Source organism: Passer domesticus, chromosome 1 (genome assembly GCF_036417665.1).
Source record: "Passer domesticus isolate bPasDom1 chromosome 1, bPasDom1.hap1, whole genome shotgun sequence".
Classification (NCBI taxonomy): Eukaryota; Metazoa; Chordata; class Aves; order Passeriformes; family Passeridae; genus Passer; species Passer domesticus.
The window spans coordinates 100,636,242-100,651,634 of NC_087474.1; the positions used below are offsets into that span (position 1 = coordinate 100,636,242).

The 15,393-nt window shown below is 41.4% G+C and overlaps 2 protein-coding genes across 5 annotated transcripts in view; one reads left to right on the forward strand and one right to left on the reverse strand.

Moving 5' to 3' along the window:
- Positions 1-13,817, reverse strand: part of INVS (inversin) — an 86,342-nt gene extending 72,525 nt beyond the window's left edge. Inside the window, exons 1-3 of one of the 4 annotated variants that reach the window (XR_010367627.1) lie at positions 13,663-13,817; positions 9,977-10,146; positions 4,115-4,281 (exon numbers count right to left, since the gene is read on the reverse strand). Coding sequence is in view for 3 of the 4 variants with exons in the window: in XM_064431468.1 (XP_064287538.1) it covers positions 4,115-4,281; positions 9,977-10,082 (273 nt within the window). In the remaining variant the exon portion in view is untranslated. Of the gene's footprint in view, positions 1-4,114; positions 4,282-9,976; positions 10,147-10,537; positions 10,562-13,054; positions 13,314-13,662 lie in introns of those variants that run through there. The other 3 variants (XM_064431468.1, XM_064431477.1, XM_064431484.1) reach the window with 3 other exon arrangements.
- Positions 13,818-13,834: 17 nt separating this feature from the next.
- Positions 13,835-15,393, forward strand: part of ERP44 (endoplasmic reticulum protein 44) — a 46,415-nt gene continuing 44,856 nt past the window's right edge. Inside the window, exon 1 of the mRNA XM_064431521.1 lies at positions 13,835-14,038. Within this exon, the coding sequence (XP_064287591.1) occupies positions 13,982-14,038 (57 nt within the window). The 5' untranslated portion in view covers positions 13,835-13,981. The remainder of the gene's footprint in view (positions 14,039-15,393) is intronic.

Here is a 15,393-nt window from a genome sequence, read left to right on the forward strand (position 1 = left end):
GCAAGAGGAGGATGACACAGCAACTCGGAGTCCTGAGACATGAGTTTCCTCATTAACTGGTAAATATGGCCTGGTTATTAAAACAGCACTAGACAGAGGTATCAAAATCATCAGATCACTTCTTACCTGTGTTGAAACTCTTGGAACAGAAATAACATGTGAGAGCACTGGGCAGTCTGCCTAGGTATGCTATCAGAAATAGTTTTGGTACAGACTGTGAACTGCTTTTATAGCAAGTGCAAAAATTTTCGTACTGCTTGTTGACACCCAAATCAAAATAGAGCTATTTTGACAAACCATGGCTCTGAAAGATATCTTCTAGGACATTTGTGAAACAAATCAAAGGCACTTGGAGCACATCAGAACATTGGGACGAAATCAACTACACAAGTGCAAGTAACACAATAACTACTTCAGGAGGATTTAGAGGTGCCATTAGGAACAGAAAAAGGATTACGGAACTATTGTGAAACTACCACATCAGATAATGTTTTATAAGACCATATGGACAGTGTCAAAATCTTCACCTATAATTTCAGAAGAACTCTGTACTAGCAACAAATAAGAATCTGCATTTTGAATACTAGATGTGATTGTTGGCATTTTGAAGGACTGGAAGAAATGCTATTACAGAATGGACTCCTTACGTAACAGTAATGACAAACATGATGGAAGCACAGGCTACCTCCTAATCTGCAGATAATAGCTGGAAGCATGAAACTTGCAGAGAGGTGCATGTTAAGAATAATACTTAATGTAGAGCTGACATGTACATATGTGTATGCATGCACACACTCACCCAGTACAGACAGGTTTGCACACAGCTGAGTCAAAAGCTAATTTTGCAAGTGTTAATGGCATGATGTGTTACAGTTGGTCGTTTAAGTCCTATCCAACCAGAAATCCATCCTAGAGAAGCAAATTAAGTCCTAATCCATTTGACTTAATTCTGATGATTTATGACTGAATTCAGGTCAATGCCACATTTCTGAATATTTGTTCTATTATAGGGATTAAAAAACCCACAAGCAATTATACTAAGACTGAAAGACATGAACTGGCAGTTCTTTTACAGTGAAATCTCCAGACAGAAAAATGGGGACAGTTTCACCTCATCCTGCAGAAAACAAAATCAATTGTTTTTATGAAAACCAGGATTACTAATAGGAGAGACACCATCTTGAATACAAAAACACAAATGAAGACATTCAGCTCTTTTCAGTCCACGACCGCTGAATCATTGCTTCCATTTGGAATTAGAAGAGCATTTTATTACAAACTCTCTTCCTCTGAGACAGTTCTGAGGTTCCCAAAGAAAGACAGAAGAGACCATTTTTTGTGAAATCTGCTGCAAGACTGTTTCAGAGGAACAAGTGCAAAGAGATATGTAAAGGCAGACTGTAGAATGATGACCTAAGGAGTATCAAATATTCTGGCAACAAACCCTAGCCTTCAGAATGTCTGTCTGCTGTGATCTGATGAGCAAGGTGTCCTAAAAGCCCTTCAAAGAGACAGCAAAAGTAATCCTGGTACTTAGAGAGGATGGTTCTGACTCAGGAACCCCTACATAATTTTACCTGCATCTGCTTTAGTTAGCATCAGTGTAGAAAGAAGTGTCTTGTCTTTCCTACCTCTGCACTGGTTCCATGTAAAGGTCTGTAACTTAGTTTCTCTCTCCAAAGTAAAGGAAAATTAGGAAGCAACACAAGTACAATTTAGGAATCTGAATCTCCAAGTGCTGCCCTTCTAAATAGCTTGTACCTGTGACTACCAATTAATGGGGATTTATAAAGTCATGTGAATCTGGTTTTGATGAAGCACAGGACAGCTCAAGCTTGAGCACAACAAACACCATACAGTGGCCCTGGTAAGTATGTATATTCATGATTAACCAACAAGGACAAAACAGTTTTGGAAATGAGTGATCTCACAGCATGTTTCTTTTTCTATCTGAAAGTCAGTTCTACTGAGAAATTTTACTTTTGAAAAAAAAACATGGAACATAAACCAAAAGTATCAGCAAGATATAAGCAGAATGCAAAGCATTATTTAAAAAGCCAAAACTGCATGAAACATTAAGTTGTTTTAAATTTTAATTTTACGTATTTTTTAGAAGACACAACAGAAATGTAGATCTAAAAATGTTAATATGGAAAGACCACAGAAAAAATTTCACACACGTAAAATGTTAATTTCATAAGCTGACATCAAGAGCAAGTAACTGTTCAGAAGACACAGAAGGGAATTTTAGAGGACAGCTAAGTGAGGCAAATAAAAAGCAGTTGCAAGGGCTGTTTCCTGACCCTTTTTGCTATGGAGTGCATCGCATCTATCTAGTACCTTACACAGTAAGTGTGGGACTATATAAAATCTACTGCTACAATCTCATCCTGTTTTACCTTCCTTTTAATTTGCCCTGTCAACCGAAAATCCATCTAAAATGGATTGTAACAAGTACCCCATGTTACAATCTGCACTTTCAGGATTGAAGCAAAGCATAAGGAAATGGAGAGCACATGCAGTTAGACGATATTACACCAAGGGAAAATCTCTCTTGCCTTGACTTGCTATAATACAAATATCCACAATATGAACGTTCAGATAGAGATTCAGACAAGAATTCATATTGTTTTAATATGCTAAAATGTATTTCTAAAATCTGGGGAAAACACAATTTTTAAAATTAAGTTTTTAATATGTTTAAAATGTTCACATATGTATCACACCATAAAATCTGAATGCCTGTCTGAATACCAGGCAAGTAAAGTATGTTAGTAAAATATGTTACAGCAATTTTTTAAGTCTCTGACATTGCTGGTTTTGTGAAATACCTATCTTTGAAACAACAACATTCAAGTAACCTGGCTGACCCCTTAGAAATACAAAACAAATCCTGGAAACAAGGTTATGATAACAACTGAATTATTTTCGTCACAGTGTAATGGTATGTAACCAAGCAGATGAATTAGCCTATTTCAAGTCAATAGCCTATTCAAGTCAATTAGCCTATTTCAGGTCAACTACAATCTACAATTCTTTATTTCCCTGCAAGGGATGCAGTAACACAGACCACAGTCCCTATGGACTCCTATGCAAACGTACTTGGAGAATATCACCTTATTATAGTCTCCCCTATATGATTTTCTGTTTAACTGCTCCTTACTGAATATCATGACTATACTATAGCTGCCTTTACATAAACCTAATTAAAATAAAATTATTAAAAAATGCAAATTGTATTAAAACATCTGAAAAATGTGAACAACTACAAACAGGTGACAAGACATATTTGGAAATGGTTTGCTACGAAAAGCATGGCCAGTGATCTAACTGGTACTAAAAGACAGTAGCACAGACAAAAAAACTGCTAATTTTTGAGCAACTGTGGTTTTAAACATACTATAAAAACTTAAATAGTAAATTAAAGTTTGTTTCAGTTTGAATTTCTAATCTTCTCTGTGGAGTCTTTTCACAGTTTATGAACTCAAATGTCTTGGTTAGCAGCCAAAGCCACTCCCCCTTCCTCCCCATCAGCAGCCTGCTTAGTCTCCTGTGGAGAGACTGTGGATTCTTCCTCCAGGCCTAACCACACTCAAAATTTCTTGCAGCTCTGAAGTTATACTTTCAATTGCCTTTTATTTTATTGTTGAAGACTTCCTTTAGCACTTCTTCAGTGGGACAGTGTAACTGCACAGTACAATAGACTGAGACTGTAGAAGGAGAAACAGACAGCAATGAACTGATGGCATCCCCCTGCACCACTGGCCGCAGCATAAGGTAGAGAATTGAGGAGTTAAGTTAAGCCCAGGAAGAAGGGTGTGGGGAAGGTGATTTCAAGGTTTGAGTTTATTTCTCATTATGCTACACTGATTTGACTGGTAATAAATTAAACCAATTTCCCCAAGTCGAGTCTGTTTTGCCTGTGACAGGAGCTGGTGAGAGATCTCTCCCTGCCCTTATCTCAGCCCATGACCCTTTTGTTCTATTTTCTCTTTCCTGTCCAGCTGAGGAGAGGAGGGACAGAGCAGCTTTGGTGGGTGCCTGGTGTCCATCCAGGGTCAGCCCACCTCACAGCTGTGGTGAAAGCCCTAACTTTAATTTATACAGTAATTACCTTTTGTGCAGCAAGATGGAGAGCAGTCCTTCGGCTGCGATCAGCTCTGTTAACGTCAGCTCCAGCCTTCAGCAATGCCTCGGCACAGTCCAGCCTGTCAGCCAGCACACAGTACATAAGGGGAGTCCTTCCAAACTGGTCCTCCTTATCTTTCAGCTCAGAGTTTCCTGAAAAAAAAAACAAAACAAAGCAACAACTTAAACCAGTAAAGTGTATCAGTATCTGGCTAAAAGCAGTACTTTTTAATTAAGAAGTTATCTTATTATAATAGGAACAGTAGGTATCTCATTATAATATGACTGGGCTGAACAAAAAATGGAGTATATGATAAACTCAAACTCATTACATCTTGTCCTACTTTTAGTGACAGTTATTTCAAAATACATTTACAGAAAAAGAGCACATCCAGAAAACATTAGTTCCACGAATACACCTACCACCAGTAACATTCTGCAGTGGCATAACTATAAATAATTTTCAAATAGTTACATGGATCTCAGCTGCACAGATTAGTTTAAAAAATATCAACAGCACAGAAGCCAAACAGACCTCCTGAAACCTGTAAACACTGTAGCTAAAACAAACTTGGATGCCTACTCACAATAATGTTTATTTTAAAAGCATAAACATCAATATTACATCAACACCATTATTTAATTCAGAGTGCCTTACAATACAAAAACTAAAATACTTCTCAAGCTTTATTGAATTAATAAGGTTAGTAAGGCAGTAATCTCAGAACCTATTTTAAAAAAGTCAAAACACTACTCTTATTCACAGTCCAAAAAACCCTCCAAACAAAGCCATTTCACTGTAAAGTTTCATATTTCCATGATGTCACCACATAAGGCAAGCACCTTTAACTTCATGGCTATCAACTACCCCACACATCCAGATTCTCCAGATCTCCAACGGAGAAGCATTGTCTACAATTACCCAAGGAACACTGAATTTTACAGGCAAGGTAGGCTTGCTTTTTAATGATTTGTCTGCATGACTGTTGATGCCTCAAAAGCACTCCAGCAGAGGCATGCTGCTTCTTTACACAGTCTTTGCTCTCCCCCAGCATATTATACTTATCTACATAGCCAGTAATTTTATTCTTAATTACAATTTCTATTGATTCACCCAGAAAAAGAAACAAGGAGATTAAATATGAATCAAGGGGAATATCAAGAATTAAAATTCATTCCCTACCAATCAAGCCACTTACAAAAAACACTGTCAAGTAGGATATTGCCAGTTAGAGAAATCATTCACTCAGTACATTTTTTAGTTCCTTTAAAACTATAGAGTGAATACCATGTCAATCACATGATTCACGCTGTAACACTTTTTTTTTGCCTTGAAAGTGTGATTTGCATTGAGAAAAGTCTTTTTGCTCTGCAGAAGAAGTTTAAGAACATTTTCAAACTCCTCTGGGATGCAGATATGTAAAAGTTCTTTTTATTCTTCACCTGTGGCCTTGTCTTCTCTGTCTGCCACTTCACCTTGACAACCCACTGGTTTTACAACTAATCTTGATGTCACTAGCAGTTTATTAAAAACCAAAACATCAACCCTCAAAAAATCCCACAAGAAGTCTTCTACTGGCCTACATCTAGCTTTCTCAGGAACAGAATGATTTCTGAACACCCTTTTGCATTTTAATACTCACCTTCACACTGCTGTTTAGCCTGCTCCTCTGCATACACTGTAGTCCCAAGCATGATTTAACATGTCACTGCTCCCAACCAACAAGCCAGATTAAGCTCTAATTAACTATGGACATTCAGGTGCTCTTCCAGTATCAGTTCAACATGGTCACTTAGACATCACTAAACCACATTTCACAGCTGAGTTTTAACAAAACCTCAACAGTGTCTTAAATTGCTTGAAGCTGATGGGACTTGAACAAATATATTAAGTCAAATACATAAACATTCATTTCTCCCAATAAGACACAAGCACATGGGCTTATACTCAAATAACCTTGGTTCTTAAATCAGCAGTGTCCAAAAACAGCACCTTTCTCTCAAATTCCAGTTCCCCTTCTGTTGCAGAATGTCAGAAGATATATATAAAAGATTTAGAGACTAATAACAAGCAAAACCGGCCTAAAGCTCAAATGCAAGGTAACTAAGTAGAGGAACAGATATCTATGCTCATTTTCAGTTCCCAAAAAGTGATGTAGCTGATGACAAGGAGTTTCCGTGACTGCACACAGTCTGAGGGAAAAATGAGCAAGAGCTTCAAAACTTGATGCCAGCAATTTGCTTAATGCTCCTGCACTACTTTTGAAGGTAAAGAAACTATCTTCACCTAGCAGTAGGTTTTCTCCTGCTGTTTACCAGAGCTCTGTAAGGTTCTAAGAATGGTTAAAATCCTGTGAGCATTTCCTGAAAAGGGTGTCTGTGCACTCAGTCTAGGAGAAAGGACAAGGGCTAGGAGCTACTATATCACCATCAGGTGCCAAGTGGAGATTAAGCTGATGAAAGTCACTAGCTACAACACCTTGTGAACTTCACAGCTGCAGCAAATTACCACTTTCTGCAATCAAGAAAGCACACGTAGCCTTCAAAACATTCACATTTAGGTACATAGTGTACCGAAAATATACTTTGGCAAAAATAAATTCTCTTCATCTACCTGCCTAATAAAGAAATTTTTTACATCCCTTCCCTTTTAGAATAAAAGTCCTCAGCCCACCAGGATATGCATTAGATAAGCTTATTGCCAACAGAGGTCATGATCACAACAGAATCCAGGGCCCAAGTCCAAAATGTAGCTCTCATAGCTGTACTTCATGACTTCCTCACACTCTATGCAAGCAGTCATATCAGACTCTTAACAATGCTAAGGCATTTTTAAAATGAGAAAAGGAGAAAGGGAAGCAGGAGGGTGTGAATTCTCCCTAATTATTAAAAGACAGACCATTTCTTGTCACTTGCAACAATCTTGCTTGCTGCAATATCTGAGATTTATTCTACCTCCCACGATGTAGAACAGGCAAGAGAGAAGTAGAGAGGAGGATCAAACAATAGCAGACAGTAACCCATAGTTTAGTTACAATTTGCAATGAAACATCACATCAGTGATTTAGAAGCATCTGGATGCAAGCAATACATGATAAGGGTTTTAGAATGAGGAGTTGGACTAAACAGACACTTCAGTCTAATGACTATTGTCATCATTATTATGTTCTTATAAACAGTTAAAACAATTAGATGCCTCTTCCCAAAGCATAAAATGGAAAATGATCCTCCGAATACAAAATTAACTTTTGCTCACTTTTTCCCTAGGATCAAAATCATACAGATGTATTTTAACACTGAAGAACTGTTAACTAAAGACATATTCAGTGTTGTGTAAAACACAGGAAAGAAAATACTTTGAGCATTCCCCAAAGCCCAAGAACATACATTTGTAAAACAACATGATACAGTACAGGACAACTCATGCAACGCAAACAATTAGCACATTTCTGTTAGAACACTGGTTATACAGTTAACACTTGGCACGTACTTTGTGGTATTTAACTCACAGACATTTTAGAAAGTCCTGTGTTTAAGCATTAGAAGCAGTTAACATACAGAGATACTCTGTTCCAAAGCCCCCTTTCTCTAAATAAATTTTCTACCTAGCTTTGATTCTGTCTGCGCCTCTTTCTGGCACAGGGTGTCATTATTTCAAACACCTGTTACTTTAAAATTCATCCATACTCTAATTATATGCAAATAAAGCATCTATGTTTTTGTACAGCCACACACACTCCACCAGAGATGGCAGAAGAAAAAATCACCAAAGAGGTTTGAGGGGCTGCTCCAAGAGACTGTTTGGCCAGCCTCTATGCCCCTCCTATGTTAATAGCTGAACAGGGAAAGCATGAAGAGGAAAGCAACAATGAATTTAGGGGCTAAAATGTCCTCCCTGAAAGGAGGAGAAAGTCAGGACTTTCCATTGCTGCATCCACCACTAGCTACATATCCAAGATGCAGAGCTTGGCTGTATTAGAAAAGTGTTGTTCAGCAATCCAGCTCACATAATGCTGGAGTACTGTCCTGAATCAGCTGCTGCACACAGTCATGAAACTCAGTGAAAAGCACCAGTTGCTCAATTTGCTTCTGGCATCAAATTATACTTTAAACAGTGACTGGTAAACAGCTAAAAATATTACTCTAATGCATTCTTCTTCTGCTAGGCAATACATGAAGTTTTGGATTTTTTTTTTCCTTTTTGGTCCAGTTCTGGAAAAAGTAAGGTCTGTGTCATATCCTGTCAAAACACGGCAAAGCAGAAAAGCCAAATTTTGCTAGTGCAGTAAATGCTACAAGGATCGTGCAGTTTTCTCCCCCATGCAAATGTAAAACAGCATTTTAATCTTATTGCTGCATGATCATCAATGAAAGAAGAGCAATTTCCTTATCTGGTTCTAATGGCTGTTTTGTGGTATATTTGACAAGATGTACCAGCAACAAGAAATAATATTTCCTTAATGTTTCCAAAAATATGTCTTTTGGCACTGAAATTAACAAAAATGCACTGAAGTTAGCAGAAACTCTTTGTTGCTTCTTCAGAATTTGAAAGCCCACATTTTTTCACTTCCACAGGCAGGCAGAAGGGTTTTTTAGAAACTCGGGTATTTAAAGCTACTTTGTAGTTGAATCTCACAGATTTCTAGAAGTGCCTCCATATCATCTGCTGTTTATAAAATGTTTTTAAAAAGAGCAAACAGATAGTGTTAAATGCAAACAGTATATGTTTGAACCATCACATGACAAAATAAATTTGAAGGCCCAACAAAAAATAACTGTTTCAACAAGCGCAGCTTCTATAAAGTCAATTCCCTCAAACGTGTTCCTGTTAGAGTCAAATCAGTTCTAGCTATGTTTTGAGAAAATTAGATACACCTTGTAAAGAAGAGCCCCCTTACTACTTTCTGTACAGCTTGGACAATACATCCACACAGGTCAGCAGAAGATACATAAAGAAACCTGACTGCTGGTTTCAGGCTGTTAACATTAAATCCTTCACACACATTAAAAGTGAGAATAAGTGGCATAAATACAGACTGTGCTTCTCTACTATTTCACAATCCTTCAACCCTTGCTAAGGGAATGAGATTTTCCAAAAAACACTGAGAAATAGAGCTTCTTCAGTATCACCTGGAATTGCATTTAATCAGTCGCTCTGAAAAATCAGAGTCTTCACCTATCATATGGCAGCCTTCCAAATATATGCAAGACTGTTTTTGGAACATAGAATATATACTGCTTTTAAAAACTATTGACCTGGAATGCCATACCATTCCTGGAGGGCAACAGAAGGCAAAATCCTGAGCTTTTTAATGGACGCAATTTTTTTTTCACCTCGGATTCAGTAGGACTGGACTCTCTCATTATCTTTAATTTCTCTTGAGAAACATTGCCAGTCTATCAGAATCAAAGTAATAAATAAGGTTGGGCTCATTTTGTTAACACATACTACACAGTGACTTCAGAAACAATAATACTACACAAGACTTCAGAAACGATAATAAATTATCTGTAAAAACACATTTATCAAATTTCCCAAAAAGCAGTTAAAAAATTAAGAATTTGCAGCTAAAGTATTTTGGCACTAAGCACTTCTCCAGAACTTCAAATTCCCTGAAAGGAGTTCTATCACTTACCAATTTTCTATTTTACTTGCCAAAGAAGTATCAATCAAAGACAACAGGTAATAAAAAGTCAGAAAAATCAGTCATATTTACAGGGCAACATTTATTCTAGAAGCACGTATAATCAAGACATCAAAAGTATCTTAAAGATCAGAGCTGTAAGTCGAAACCAAAGAGCTTCAGTTCTGAAGTAATCCAAATGCATCTACAGTGAAAACATTTACCTGCTATTAGCTTTTGGAGGGTACTCTTATCTCCATTAACAGCAGCAGCATGCACTTCAGACGCTAACGAGGAACCACTGAAGAGGCAGTTTGCTGAAATATTCATACTCTTTCAAGGTATTACTGTAGGTCAGATCTGTGCCACCAACATTTTTTGTAGAAATTCAGTTCTAGAAAAGAAACCCAAACCACATTAATAACACACAATTATTTTCATAATGAGTGATTAACATTATTCAAACAATGCTAAAGAGAATAAACTTCTGTTAAAAACAGAAAAGAAAAAACACGGGCTTTATCTGTGATTTAAATCTACCTCTAGCCAAATTTCACCAGAAGAAAGCCTGCATTAAGAAATATATACCTATATGTCATAGTTTCATTGCCTTAAACACAAATTTTAGTCCATAAGCTTTGCAAAAGTCTATAAAGTGTTTCTGTGCAAATCAAACAGACTGTTCTTCAGAATGTTGCCAAGCATGCTTTAATTCTAACTTTAACCAATAAAGTTTGTTATCAAGTATCAACTTCTTATACTCCAGCATACAGAATCACAGAAACCTGAACAGGAATGGGCACACTGGGACCACTGAAGTCCAGCTCCTGGCCCTGCACTGAACATGCCCAAGAGTCACCCCATGTGCCCCAGAGCACTGCCCAAACACTACTTGAACCCTGTCAGGCTGGTGCCGTGGCTACTTGCATGGGGAGCCAGTGCCCAAGCACCTTCTGGGTAAAGAATCTTTTCCTAATATCCAACCTAAACCTCCCCTGACACAATTCCAAGCCATTCCCTCAGGTCCTGTCACTGGTGACCACAGAGAGGAGATCAGTGTCTGCCCCTCTCTTCCCCTCACAAGGAAGTTGTGACTGCAGTGATGTCTCCTTGCAGTCTCCTCCAGGCTGAACAAACCAAGTGATCTCATGATCTCAGCCACTCCTCATACAGCTTCCCCTCAAGGCCCTTCACCATCTTTGTAGCCCTCCTTTGGACACTCTCTAATGGCTCAACATCCTTATATTGTGGCACCCAAAGCTGCCCCCAGCACTGGAGGTGAGGCTGCCCCAGTGCAGAACACAGCAGGACAATCCACTCCCTTACCCAATGCTCTGCCTGATGTACCCCAGGACAGGGTTGGCCCTCCTGGCCAGGGCTCTGCTGACTCAGGTTCAACTTGCCAATGGCCAGGTCCCTTTCCATGGCACTGCCTTCCAGCATCTCATTCCCCAGTCTGTGCATGCACTTAGGTGCAGAATCTGGCACTTGGCCTCGTTAAACTTCACACAGTTGGTGATTGCCCAGTCCCCTGACTTGCTGAACTCTCTCTAGAGAGCCTCTTTGCCCTCCAGGGAGGTACTGTATTTTGTATAATTTGCAAACTTGTTTTGTATAATTTTGTATAATTTTCAAACTTGTTTTGTATCCCTTCCAGTTGCACATCCAAGTCAATAATGAAGAAATTGAAAATCATGGGGCTGAGGATGGAGCCCTGCAGAGCCCCACTAGCCACAGGACCCCATTCACTGTGACCCTTTGTGACCAGCCTGTGAGCCAGTTTCTCACCCATCACACCATGTGTTTATCCAGTTGTGTGCTGGACATTTTGTCCAGAAGGATACTCTGAGAGGCAGTATTGAAATCCAAAGAGATTCCATCAACTGATGTGTCACCTGACCTTACTTCAATTAGGCATACACCTTCTTTTTTTCCATTAGCTCCAAAAGAAGATCCCAGGTCAGCCAAGCCAGCCTTCTACGTCGTGTGCTTGACTTCTGACATTTTGGAATTGCCAGCTCCTGTGCCCTTAGGAGGTGGTGCTTAAGAAGCGACCAGCAGTGATGGACCCCAGCACCTTCAAAAGTATTTTCTCAGGGGATCTTACCATCTAGTTCCTCCATTTTCTTCACGTTTTACCTCTCAGCAAATAAACTAAACTAAAATATAAGAAATCTAGGGGCAGAAGCATAAAATCCAGCAAATACCAAAGAACTCAGTGAAACACCAGAAATATCCCAATAACATCAACAATAATTTTTCCATAAAACTGCTGCATACAGAAGAGGATTAATAATGAAAGATGTTAATAGTTTCCAGATGAAAGCAACAGTTACTTCTGCCTAAAGTGTTAGTAATTATACAAGTGAGAGAAGCAGTCCATTACTTCCACAGCAATTCTTAGTAAAGTGTTATGATTCCATTGAATGGGTTAATTCTGCATCAGAGAAGTTCTGAAATATTAAGAGGGACTAGAAAAGGAAAATTTGTAACATTCCTCAGGTATTTTTCTCATGTGTATAACAAACAGATGAACTGTTGTCTGGAAGGCTTGCTTGATAAAGATCCTTGTTAACAAAAAAAAAAAAAAAAGAGACATTTAGTCTGTAAAAAAAAATCAAGAAATAAGTAAAAGGTCTGCTTATAAAATGCTACATAATTGGCAATATCTGTAATATGCATCATATTACTGGAATCAAGTAAATAATTCACTTTTCTTCTTTAAGCTAAATGTAGAAAAATATTAGCCTTCTCAAGCCACTTAAAATGAAGAGACACGCACGGACACCAAGGCCTTTTCAAGGTGTGTGAAATTTCATACCAAACAATATGTCCACTTTGCATTACGCAGACAGCAAGAATTACATAATATTTCTACTCAGAAAAACACGAGGTTGTTAAAATTTAAACATGATAGCACAGTCATATACTATCAAATTTCATTGATAGTTTCCAAGTGAAGACTGAGCTTTGAAAAAATATCAAAGATTTTTCAAATGTGAGTTAGTGCACAAGATGTTCATTCTACAGATCAAAGAGCAGAAGTTCTTAAGGTAGTCATGGCAGAACTGATAAAAACCAAGTTTCAATTTCAGGCTATAAAAAATACATGACTTGTATGTATATCCATGTGTGCGAGAGTGTTTGCAGCTCATGAAACTGACAGGCCACAAGATCTTTGCAGGGCCACACAAAGTCTGAGCCTGTCAGGCTTTCTTTGAAACCAAGCGAGTCTTAACTTGAAAAGGGCTGATGTAAAGGACTTTCTTCTAAACGGTGCTACACCCCGTCCCCCTCCTTACACTGGTGCGCATACTGGAAACGTGACAGAGGCAAAGCGCAGCCTTCTGTGGGCTTTTCGAGACAGCTCTGCGGGGTCTCAGAGCATGCACGTATTCCGCAAGGTCCAAAGTTTTACTGGAAGAGGGCCGAGCCCTGAATTTCGGGTGTTCTTCATTTACAACTGAGGAAGCGACAGAAAGCGCCAATCTGTTGAAGCGCCAAGGGATAAACACCGACGACGCCGTTCCAGCCGAGCTGAAGCTCCCAACCCGCCCAGCAGCCGCCCTGCCCCGCCACACACAGACTTCCAAGTTTCCTCCCAAACTCCGAGGGCACGAAGACCACGAGGCGCACAGTGCCTAAGCGCCCCTCGTCCCATTCCCCAGGCCAGACCCGCGTGCCCAGTCCCGCCTGAAGGCACAGGGCGGGATCCGAAGGAAAGGCGGACAGCCTGGGGGCTGCCAGGGAGCGATCCGGAGCGGAAGAGGGTGCGGTGCCACGGGACACCCGCGCCACCCAGGCGGGAAGGGTTAACCCTGCCTCGCCCAGACCGCCTCCCTCTCGCCTTCCTTCCCTCCTTCCCTTCCCTCTGCCGTGCCCGGCGCTGCAGCTGCGCCCCGTAACTCACCTCCACCCCGCCCTTCTCCTCATCGCGCCGCCGCCGCCCGCAGGCACCGCCCCGCGGGCAGCCCCGGTGCGCTCTGGGTTCCACGCCTCCTCTGCCGCTCTCTCTCTCTCTCCTTTCTTTCCTTCCTCCTCCTCCTCCTCCTTGCCCTCCCCTTCCCGGAACTACGCTTCCCGGCGTGCCCCGGGAGCGCGCGGCGGAGCGCGGGCCCCGCGGTGGAACTTGCCCGGGTGTTTCCTGGCGACGGGGGGAAGTGGAGGAGCCGCCGCCGCGAGTGGGAGCCGCGCTTCTCCCTTCCCCGCTCCCGGCCGCCCGATCTACCATGAGACCCGCCATCTTCCCGCTCCTGCCTGACCCTGGCTGCCTCCTGCTCCTCCTGGTAAAAGCCCGTGCTGCCCTCCCCTTCCCCGCGCCGGCTCGGGCAGGGCGGCGCTGGGGTGGCCGGCGGGCCCCGCTGGGGGTTCCTCTCCCGCTCCCCTCCCCCGCCCGGCAGGTGCCGGCGGCCGGCAAGGAGGGGGCCGGCAAGGAGGGAGGCCGGGAGGGCGGGCGCGGCCCCGGCGGTGTGGCCGAGGCCGATAGGCTGCGCGCACGGGGTGGGGCCGCGCCCGGGCCCGGGGCAGTGGCCGGGCGGGCGGGCGGGCGGTGCGGCCTGGCCCCGGCCCCGCGGGTCCCCTGTCCCCCGCCCGTAACGGGGGGACCCTGCGGGCCCCTGAGAGGAGGCTGTGGCCAGCGGGGGGGCGGCCTCTTCGGCTAGGCAGCCCGCGCCAGGGCGGGAGGACATGGTCCTGGGCCGCGCCGGGGGAGGTGTAGGTGGGACATGAGGAGGAATCTCTCCACAGCAAGGGCGATCAGAGCTGGAATGGGCTGCCCGCCGAGGTGGTGGAGTCACCGTCCCTGGAGATGTTCAGGAAATGACTGCATGTGGCACTTAGTGCCGTGGTCTAGTTGACACGGTGGTGTTGGGTCATAGGTTGAACTCGATTATCTCAGAGGCCCTTTCCAGCCTCATTGATTCTGTGATCTTTAGTTGACAGACTACAGCTTTTTTTTTAGGGTTTTTTTTTTTTTTTTAGGCTGGCATTACATGCATGACCTAAGCCACCTTCCGGCTTTGCCAGCACACAAATGCAATCACTGATGTGTGTGTTTTGTGGAGATAACTTCCCTGCACTATAGGTTTTTTTTTTTTTGGGTTTTTTTTTTTTTTCTTAAAGAGGAACCAGGCTGGAGTGGTAATTCTTACTTACTTCCAGAGATGTATTGGGTCAGATTCTGGACCTTTCATAAGTGACTTGCACACAAGTCACTAAGTCCCTCTAGCTAAGGGGGACTTGTGTGAATAAATTTTAGTAGGATTTTTCTCTTAAGGTACTAAGGATTTTAGTTGATCTATTTTCAACATTGGGAGAATAAAATGGACCAGAAAATTAAAGAATAATTGGAGGTAATGGTAGATAGAACTCTAGAAATCCAAGGAGGAGTACAGAATAATATAGCTGCAAATGAATGGATGAACAGGTTAGGAATGTGAGGACACTTGTGTAATGAACAGTACAAGTATTCATTATCCCTTTGAAATGTGCACTTCTACCTAGGTAAGCTCAGGTTAAAGTATTATGAACTTGCTGTCATTTCAGGGTAGAAAACACATGCGATTGGTAGGGTTTGATAAAACACATTTGAAAATGTTTATATATAGATAGCAATAGCATGCTAAAATACTATATGAGAGAC